Raw genomic sequence first — 9,968 nt, 5'->3', positions numbered from 1 at the left:
GCTTGCGGTGTGGAAACACTGGCAGAGGGCGTGGGCTTTCAGATGGGGCCTCCCCGTCCAGAGAACGCAGAGGCTTCCCGCGCTTCATGAACGCTTTTAGGAGATGACTTACATTTTCTAAAGAATGGGAAAAATTTGTTTATGAACTCGTTGTCTTTCACCTGATTCTGTGTGAGTTCGATTGGTTCGAAGGGGAATTGGACTTTATTTTGAGCAAAATCATGGAAACAAGATCTAATCAACACAGGGTTATAAATTAATCTAAAAGATGTACTTACTGTCTAAAACAAAATATTTTTTATTATTTTGCTCATTTTAATTGAAAACAAAATAGTGTAAGCAACCCCCCCCCCATCAAATGTTACGTGATTAGGGATTAAGAGGCTTGTTTTGTACTGGGGCCTGAACACAGGCCTTGGCATGAGCTACGTCCCTACCTCTTTTTCTAAAATATTTTTGAGATAGGGCCTTGTTAAGGCATTAAATGGCCTAGACTGGGCTGGAACTTGTGATCCACCTGCCTCAGCCTCCCAGAATGCTGGCATGCCCAACTAGAGCTGGTGTTTTGGACATCTTCATTCACATAAATGAGAGACAGAGAAAGAAGGGAACATTTGTTTTTTGGATTCTGTGTCTACTTTTCACGGTAATCTCTACAATGCCAGGCCTTTGGTGACTGAGTGAAGCTCCACGGAGATTCATGGATTTATTCCTTCAACCCATAGTTATTTTCCACTCATCCACCAGGCACTGTTCTAGGTCCTGGCAGTTAGAGAGCAAAGAACAGAGCGCAAAGTGGATGGAAAGGAGGGATGCTTGGTGAGCTCCCCTTTTCCCTTTGAAACTCAGGCGGTGCAGAGCCACATAAGGGTTTAAGCCACCTTTTGAGCCTCTGGACTTTCTGCCTTTTCCTGGGTGTCACCTTGCTGCTAGCCCTGGATCAGGCGAGGATTCCCACCTGTGCATCAGTGGCTCCCACCAGCAGAACTTTGAGAGGGGCCAGGATCGCCACTCATCTTTGTAGACCTGCTAACAAGGACTTTGTGTAAATAACGACTGGAGAGAGGATGAGAAATTACAATTGCCTCCCTTAGCTCTGTCTTATTTTGCTCCCACTACAGAACCTTCTTAAAACTTGCAAATATGTGAGAAAGAAAGGGAACATTTGTGTTTTGTTACACACATGTGCAACATTCTGCTCTTCTAGAGTAATTGTAAAAAAGAAAAATCGGAGCCAATTCATCTCTAATCCAGGAGAGTTGACCTAATTAATTGGCCAGTCCATAGACCTAATTAACTGATCAGTCCATAGATTTATCTACTTTGGTAGGAGATGCTCTTCCTCAACCTCCACTGATCTTAAAGCCGTTCTTTTTTGGTACTGTGGATCAAACTCAGGACCTTGCTCTTGGAAGGCAGGCACCCAGCACTACTGAGATAAATTCCCAGCCCTAGTTAAAGGCACTCTTAATCCTACCTTTGCAGTTCCTGTGAATTCTCAGGGATTGTGTGTACAATGTGCACCGGCATTTTGTCTGATTTCTTGGTGGATTTAATAATTTTAAAACATTTAGCTTCTAACTTCACTGTTAGAAAACAAAGAGGTGGTAACACCATTCTGGGAAGCTTTTAAGAAGCTGATGTCAATAGCTGCTTTTTATTACCCCTTCTTTTCAGGGTGGGCGGCTCGACCTTGGCACCCCACACAGTCTAAGTGGACCGGTGAGTAACTGCTTCACTATCAAGAATTTTACCACATAAGTGTTGAGTGAAAAGGAATGAGGGTTAGATTTATTATAATAATTGCTAAGTAAAATCTCACTTGTCTCGCTGGATAAAAGGTCAATCAAAAATACAGAAAAGTATGAATTATAAGATTCATTTAAAAACAAAGTGTATTGAAGTAGAGAAGGCACAGGAGCAATCCAAGGCCATGCTTTTGACTCTCCAGAGCTGTGTGGCTTTGGACAGATTACTTAATTTTTGTGAAATTTAGTTTTACTGCATGTTATCTGGGAGGTTGGGCTGAGTGGCCTCTAATGTTTCTTCTAACAATTGCAGTTTATGGTTTTATTACTTTCAGCACATTTATTACAGTGCCTGCTGACTCAAGATGTCAGCTGGCACCGGGCCAGGTCCTAGAGACCTGCAAATGAATAAAACAGTGTCTGTTTAGAAGGACCCGAAACCTCCTAGATGCATCGTGAAACCTGGGCCGCACAGCGTCGTGAGAGCCGGGAGAATGGTGTGTGTGTGTAAGGTGTGTTCAGAGGAGATGCAGGAGAAGATACCTCACTGCCTTCAAGGCCTCCACACTGAGACCTGAAAGGGGAGAGTTTTCTAGAAGGACCAGGAAGGGAAAGGCCCATCAGTAAGAGAGGCCGTGTACCAAGACACAAACGTGTGAGGGGGTCTGCCGTGCTTAGGGAAAACAGGGCATTTGAGCTTGCTTGGAAAATGGGTACATGTGTGTGAGACGGAAGGAGAGGCCAAGGCTGGCAGTAAGGTAGTGAGGGGCTCTGTATCCATGCTTGGTTCTTGGCCTTACCACACAAGAAGATGAAGTCATAGAGAGTGTAAGAGGAGGATGTGACCAGCTTGGTTTTGCAGAGATCCTGAGACAAAAGGATACTTCATGAGGCTCTAGGCACCTAGTGAAGACCACAGAAGAAGTCAGGGCAGTGAGGAGGACTGCGGTGGACTGCAGGGAGTCAGCAGGGCATGGTGAGGGCTGGTCCGCGGGGTGGGAGGTGGGTGGATAGATGTAAACTCAGATGGTTGTAGCAGATGGATGGGAGACAGAGGAGAAAGAGCAAGTGTGAGGGTGGGAAGTGATGAGCTTCATGTTTCATGTGCTAAATTTGAGTTGCTGTTAAGCACCTAAGTGGAGATGTTTACTGATGTCTGTGTGGCTGTCTAGGTCTGGAGCCACAGTTACAGATTTGGGGTTATTTACATGTGGCCTGTGGAAGGAATGGTTGATACATTCAAAGCATAGGCCAGTCAGAAAACGTAAGGCAAAGTGTGCCAAGTCTGTGCAACGGGTGATCAGGCAGTTGGAAAATATTTTGAGGGAGGCTGTGGGGGAGCATGGCCAGCAGGCAGTAGACTTCCCGCATGCTCTATCTGTGAGGTTTGAGCCAGGCTGCTTATGTACATTCACCGCTCTGCTGTCCTGGAGTTTGCCTGTTGCCAGGTCCCCAGTGGAGAAGGTGTTCCCACATTGGGTGCTCTGTGGCCTCTGGTTTTGCAAAGATCATGAGACTAGAGTATCCTTTATGGGGCTCAGGGCTTAACTTGGCTCAGCCACCCTCTTCCCCTGCTTGTGAACCACCCCAAGGTCCGGCCTGTCTGCAGTTAGGACAGTGCTGAGTGCAATCACAAAGTTCCTGGTCCTTCGGGGCCTCCGCTTGCTTGGTAGATTTCTATTTCTAAAAGGTAATGTGATGCTTTTTGTTACTCTGCACTTTCATGTGACAAGAAAAGTTGCATTTCTTCCATCACCATTATCTGTTGCTATCTGTTGTAGTGTATCCAAGGATGTTACTTTTGGAGCTCTGTAGACCAGGAAAACTGTGCTGTTAAGTGTGTAAGTATGGCTTGCGTTTCTGTTTTGATATGGCTGCTTCCTTGCCAGGGAAGTTGTCTAAGAGGACCCCCATTTGCATTTCCGTTGGTTTCCTACCAGTTTGCTTGACTCCAGAGGGAGACTGGGCTAGCCTGAGCCATCCGTATGAATGGAGGACACTGAGATCAACATTGGTAATGCAGCAGGGCCTAAGGAAGGGCAATGCAATGCAGGCCTTGCTGGGTGCCCAGTTGCTCCAAAACCACATGGCCTGTTTTAGTAAAATGTTAGGTATTTTTAACTTTCCTTTTCTCGTGTCATTCTCGAATGTGCAGTTATCCAGGGTCTAGAGAACTGTCGTCTGGCACAGGGCCTGAGTATCTGCACTTTGACAGGCTCATGGACATTCTGCCCTCCTGGTCCCCCGGCCGCGTGCTCCCAGCAGCAGGGTGCTGCATTGAGTTCAAACTCTTTTGCAGGGCACATGGTAGCTATGGAATCCAGAGGTTATCAATCTACTCTACTTCATGTAGGAAATTCATTTCAGATATTTTGTTTTTCATTTTTCATTTAGTCTAGCTTTGCCACGCAAAGGTGTATAACTGAATTACTGTTCTTAACATCTCCATTCTCTACTTTGTTGTCAGTAAATTAGAATAAAATCCCTTACGGATACTCTTGACATATTGGTAAGTATTCTGTCTTTGTACAAAAGGATTTTGTCTCTTAAAAGTGGGTTCCTTTGTTCAGGTAATAAGTTAAATCTGTAGGTTATGGTAATGCAGGGTAATCCTAATATTTTCCATCACCATATCAAATTGCAACGCTGATATTTAAATAAAGACATAACTGTTCCTTATTTACATTTCTCATGGTTTTTCTTATCTGGTTTGCCCCTGCAGTCCTCGATTTCCAGATTTACTTATGCCCATGCCCATATTTGTGGTTGTGTGCTCCATAGAAATTATGACTAGAGGGGCCTTTTACACCTGGACTTAGTGATTGTTATGTACTTTTAACAATTGACAACTGAATTTTTTAATTTTTATTTTCATTTTTTGGTACCAGAGATTGAACTCAGGACCTTGTGCTTTTGAGGGACGACTGAATTATTTGTCCACTTATGTATGTGGTCTCTTCTGCGCCAGTGGGCAGGACATTCTCTGTAGTCCTCAGGCTGTGTTCCCTGCCCACAGCGTGAGGCGCACGCGCACTGGCCCCGTGTCTGGACAGGAAGTGGGGAAGAGCCACTTGTTCGCTGCTGGGCAACAATCCAGGAAGCAGCGTGGGTGCTGGGGATCCAGGCCGGGCAGGGGAGCCTACTGGCTGTCATTTCAGTCTGTCTCCCTGGGCCTCTGGGGACACCCTATGCCCTCATGTGCAGTGTCACAGCTCCTCCCTTGCTTGGCTGATATTTGCTAGCAGACATCCTGCTCCACCATCTTTTCCAATAATGCAAACCCAGTTTAGAGCCATTCACACAGTGGCCTGCTGGGGTGACATTTTGTTTATGTTTTGTTTAGTTGTTTATCAGTGGTGGGGCAAATTATTTACAACTTCAAGATTTTAAGTCATTTCCTTTCCTTTTTTTCCTATACAGAATGATGTGTACGTCGCCGCTTATGAGGTGAGTTGATAATTACTTAGAAAGCATATTATCAGACCCGTGTATTCACCTCGGATCTTTATTAAGAATGAAGAAATGTATGACCTTCTTATGCACAGACTTTCTCCCTCAGAGAGCTGTTAGTCTAGGTACAAAAATGATGGTTGATTCCATTGTGGAATAAATATTTGTTGTGTTGTATATTTATTTAGAATGTGTGTATTTACAATGTGTATATAAATATATCTGAGTATGCACAGATATATACAAATGTATATATTTGTGTGTGTGCACATGTGCTCAGCCCTGGGCTTCTTGAGGGGCTGGTTTTAGGAGCCCCTGTGGGCACTGAGTCCTTGATGATCAAGTCCCTCCTGTAATATGACATAATACTTGCAGATAATCTGTGCGCATCCTGATGCACACATTAAATCACTCGTAAATTACTTATAGTTCCTAATACAGAGTAAATAGCTGCTACAGTTTTTAAGCCATAAAAATAAGAAAAATCTCTGTAAGTGTTTGATCGAGGAGCAATTTAAAGAAAATATTTTTGACCCTTGGTTGACTCTGCAAATTGGAACTGCTACACTGTAGGCCAACTTTATATGACTCTAATCTGGCTTGAAATATTGCATCCTGGAGCCTGGGCAGGGGAGGGGAGAATGACAGACTCCTCCCCAATTCATCACATTAAAATGCAGTTTTCTTCACTGTTCCACACAATGCTTGCCAACATTTGGAAACAGTTTTCTTGTGCTACAAGAGCACACTGGCTCCAGCTCTATGGTCTTCTCTTGACTTTCTCCTCTTCAGAAAAACCATGAGAGTTTGAACTTTTCCTGCTCAGTCTTTTTCACTTACACTTGTCCTTCCTGGATTCCATCCCCTCAGGATTAGGTTATTTGACAGCAAGTGACAGAAAGAAGCTATATTATTTCTCACCTTAAAAATCTATGCTGTGTTATGTTTGAATGCTCTTGAAGCCAGAGGAGAGAACTGCATTTCCCTGCCTGGGGAAGGACTGTACATTATCCACCATTCCTAAAGCCAAGCAATTCCTTCTTAATAGACAGCAAAATAAGAACATAAATTGAGCTGGGACTTTCCTCAATGATCTGTGGTCACTCTGCCCGTGGGACTTTCCTTGGAATGGGTGGAGGTGGGGTGGGCTAAGATGTGGATAAACACGGAAATTTAGCGATGTGTCAACAGACAATTACACATCTCTCTTAACTGAGATTTTAAAAGAGCTTCCTGAGAACTATTTTATGTGATTAAAGCAACATTGTCCACCCAAGTGCCACAAGAAAACAGGGAGAAAGGTTCGGAAGCCACGGAGCTGCCCGGGTGACATATACAACCTGCTAATCATTATGTTGCCCAGGCATCTGAATTTAGAGCCTGTGAATATTTTCCCTTAGTGCTGTACCTAATTATTCCACTGTACTTTGCTATTTCACACTTTAACATGGTGCACATTAGGTAGCAGAGAAATACATGTAGTGTGGATGGATGCGTAGACGCGGAGTGAGTGCTGTGACTCAGTGGTGCCACCTTCAGGAAGTAAGACTGTGATTGTTAGTACTCCACCCAGTGAAGCGTGGCAGTTGTATCTCAGGCTCCTTGGAGCAAAGTCTGAGAGGTAAGAGCTTAGAGAAGCGTAACTTGGGAAGAGACAGGGCAGTGGCGTGGCTCACTGTCCGCAGCACCTCAGCTTGTGTGAGCATCAAACATGGACGTAGCACTCTGGGCTTTCCCGCTCTCCTGTCCTTGCCGCTTCCCGGCTCCTGTCTCTGGACCACAGGGCATGCGTCCCTGCTGGCAGGCTTGCCTTGGCCCTCAGACCTGCTCAAGCCCAGCCCTTCTTCCTGCTCCACCACTCATCTTGGCCCGAGGGTCATCTTGCACTGCCCGCCGCTGAGCAGAGGGAAGGCTTCTCCCGCAGGCCACTCCCTGTGCGTGGACTTGTTTCACTTTCCTCGTAGCACTTTCATTACCTGAATGTTTAAAAACTTGTTATTGATCATTGTCCCTTCACTTCTAAGAACATGTAAGTTCTAACAAGGCAGGGAACTTACCTGCCTTGCTAATGCCATATTCTTAGAGCACCCCCCCAAAACAAAAAAGCAAAACAGCCCTTGGCACAGAAAGGCACTGGATAAATACTCTTGAATGAGTGAGTGATCTTTGGGAAAACAAAGCTGCTGTTCCCCTGGAGGGTGGTGGGTGCAGCTTCCTCGGGTTAGAGTCAGACAAGGTACCAGCGGCACTGGGCTGGGCCGGGCAGCCCAGAGTGGAGCCAGAGGGACAGCAGGACGGTGTAATCGCATTGGAAGAGGAGGTGTGGTGGTATCTGCAGGTGGTGACGGCCTGGTGGGGCAGACACGGCCCCACAGTGAGAAGAGCAGCTCAGAGGCTGAATAGGCTGTGAAACCGCCCACCAGGCTTTGGGTCAAATTCTGTGAATTGCTTACATCCGACACCTTTAGGTTCTCTCGAGGCAGCCCAAACTTGAGAACCCTCGAGAGCCTCACGAGAGGTCCAGTGTTGCTCAGCACCACACCTGTGTTTGGTGCATAGCTTCACCTCCCCTTAGAATAGCATTTAAGCTCTTGGACAAGTGGAAGTTTTACAGAATATTTTCTTGAGAAGTCCAGAGAAATAGGGCCACACCTTCTTCTGACTGTCAGGACTAGCTATACTTCCAAATAATCTATATTTCTGACTTTGTCTCCATTCTTCTCCCTTGGTTTTCTTTCTTGAAAAAAGAATCTCATATGAAACATCTGGCTTGTTGTTTCTTTCTGAAATTAATGAACATGTTGAATACCTTTTCCTGGAATTTTCAAAGAGGATGTGAAAAGCTCACCAACCTTTTAAATTGAATAGTCCTGATCCCAAACCAGAGTATTTACATTAATCCTTAACTGAGCAAATCAGGGCTTATGGGGCTTCACCTGCTTCAGTGTGCAGATCAGATAAGGAAGGGTCAGCGCTAGTGCACTGCAGCCCTCCCTCCAGGGCAAGTGTGTGCAACTGCTTTTCTGCTCCCATAAGGAGAAACAGCTGTTGTTACAGTTGTAAACTGAAGGAGAGGAGGGAGATCCATCGTGGCTGAGTTGCAGTTTTATGATGTGTGCTTTTCCTGCAAGTTCTTTTTCTGAACCCAGCGATAATGCATCTGGTAGGACGTTTTCTCAGTCATCAAATCTGTGCTCCGTTTTTCAGTTGATGAGATAAGGGGTTCATCATCATTAGGGCTCTGTAGATCGTAAAGTTCAACTTTGGTTGAACTCCATTAAAAGGTTCAGCTATTATAAAAATTGACAGTCACTTTTTAATTTTCCAAGGAAGGCATGGATAGCACAATAATCAGCAACCCACAAGCATCATGTTAGGCTAGAAATTTAGGGTTTCAGCTCCTCAAAACTTTGCTCAAGATGGCAAAGATAGAATTGCACTGTTGAGCTCAGCATTTTTCATACTGGAGGATGTGACTCACTGAGGGTCATGGATCAATTCAGTAAATCAAGAGTCACAAGAAGCAGAACAGAGTAGAACTGAACACCTAATAGCACACCAGGCACAGGGCTTCATTTTGAGGTGATGAAAGTGTCGTAAAATACACGGTGGTGTTGTTTGCACAGCTCTATAAATATACTAAAACGCACCAGAACTGCATTTGTTTTGTTTTGTTTCTTTTTCTTTTTTCTCATTGAGTTTATTGGTACATTTTAGGTATACAGTACAGGTACATTTGTCATTGGGGTCTTGTACCTTTGCATGACAGATCTTGGTTCTCATTTTTTCCCCTTACCCCTGCCCTCTCTTCACCCCCTCCTCCCTTCCCTATTTGCTAATACTTTATTTCCATTTTTTCATTTTCTTATATTTTTTTCTTTTAAACTTCTTTATGTCAGAGCATTACTCCTCTGTGTATAATACTACAATTTTTTTTTTTTCAGTTTGCCTGTGGATGAGTAGGTAGGCTGGTTCCAAGAGTCAGCTATTATGATTTGTGCTGATATAAAAATGGGTACACATGTATCTCTGTAATATGATGTCTTTAACTCTTTCAGGAAGATACCTAGAAGGGGAATAACTGGGTCAAATGGAATGTTATTTTTAGGTTTCTGAGGAATCTCAGTGCAGTACTGATTTCTATAGTGGTTGTACTAGCTTGCATTTCCAGTAAGAATGTGGAAGGGTTTCCTTTTTCCTGCATCCTTGCCACCTTTTGTTCTGATTTCTTGATCGTAGCCATTGTTTCTGGAGTGAATTGGAACCTCAGTATTATTTTAATTTGTGTTTTTTTAATGCCCAGAGATGTCGAACATTTTTTTCATGTATTTGTTGGCCATTTGTATTTCTGAGTAGTGTGTATTCATTTCAGTAGCCCCTTTTTTGATTGGGTCTTTTATTTTGGGGGTGTCTAATTTTTTTGAGTTTTCTGTATTTCTAGATTGTGTTTTTAATGCCCAGAGATGTCGAACATTTTTTTCATGTATTTGTTGGCCATTTGTATTTCTGAGTAGTGTGTATTCATTTCAGTAGCCCCTTTTTTGATTGGGTCTTTTATTTTGGGGGTGTCTAATTTTTTTGAGAGTTAACACAGTCCCTTGTTGATCTGATGTTCTGTTCAGAAAATTCCTTTTTTTTTTCTTCCAGCTTTGAGTTTATTGGTACATTTTAGGGATACAGTACAGTTACATTCATTGTTGGGATCTTGTACCTCTACATGACAAGTCTCTTTTCTCATTTTTTGCCCTTGTTCTTGCCCTCCCTTCACCC

General features: G+C 43.9%; 1 protein-coding gene across 1 annotated transcript in view; it reads left to right on the top strand.

The window, feature by feature from the left end:
• Ros1 (ROS proto-oncogene 1, receptor tyrosine kinase) overlaps nt 1-9,968 on the top strand; it is a 123,059-nt gene that overhangs the window by 4,430 nt on the left and 108,661 nt on the right. The window contains exons 2-3 of the mRNA XM_010644971.3: nt 1,678-1,722; nt 3,530-3,589. Coding sequence (XP_010643273.2) covers nt 1,678-1,722; nt 3,530-3,589 — 105 coding nt within the window. The remainder of the gene's footprint in view (nt 1-1,677; nt 1,723-3,529; nt 3,590-9,968) is intronic.

This window comes from Fukomys damarensis, unplaced genomic scaffold (genome assembly GCF_012274545.1).
Source record: "Fukomys damarensis isolate Sample0158 unplaced genomic scaffold, DMR_v1.0_HiC HiC_scaffold_14, whole genome shotgun sequence".
Taxonomy (NCBI): domain Eukaryota; kingdom Metazoa; phylum Chordata; class Mammalia; order Rodentia; family Bathyergidae; genus Fukomys; species Fukomys damarensis.
Note: the sequence above shows the minus strand (reverse complement) of the source record. Positions and strands in the feature narration are given on the sequence as shown.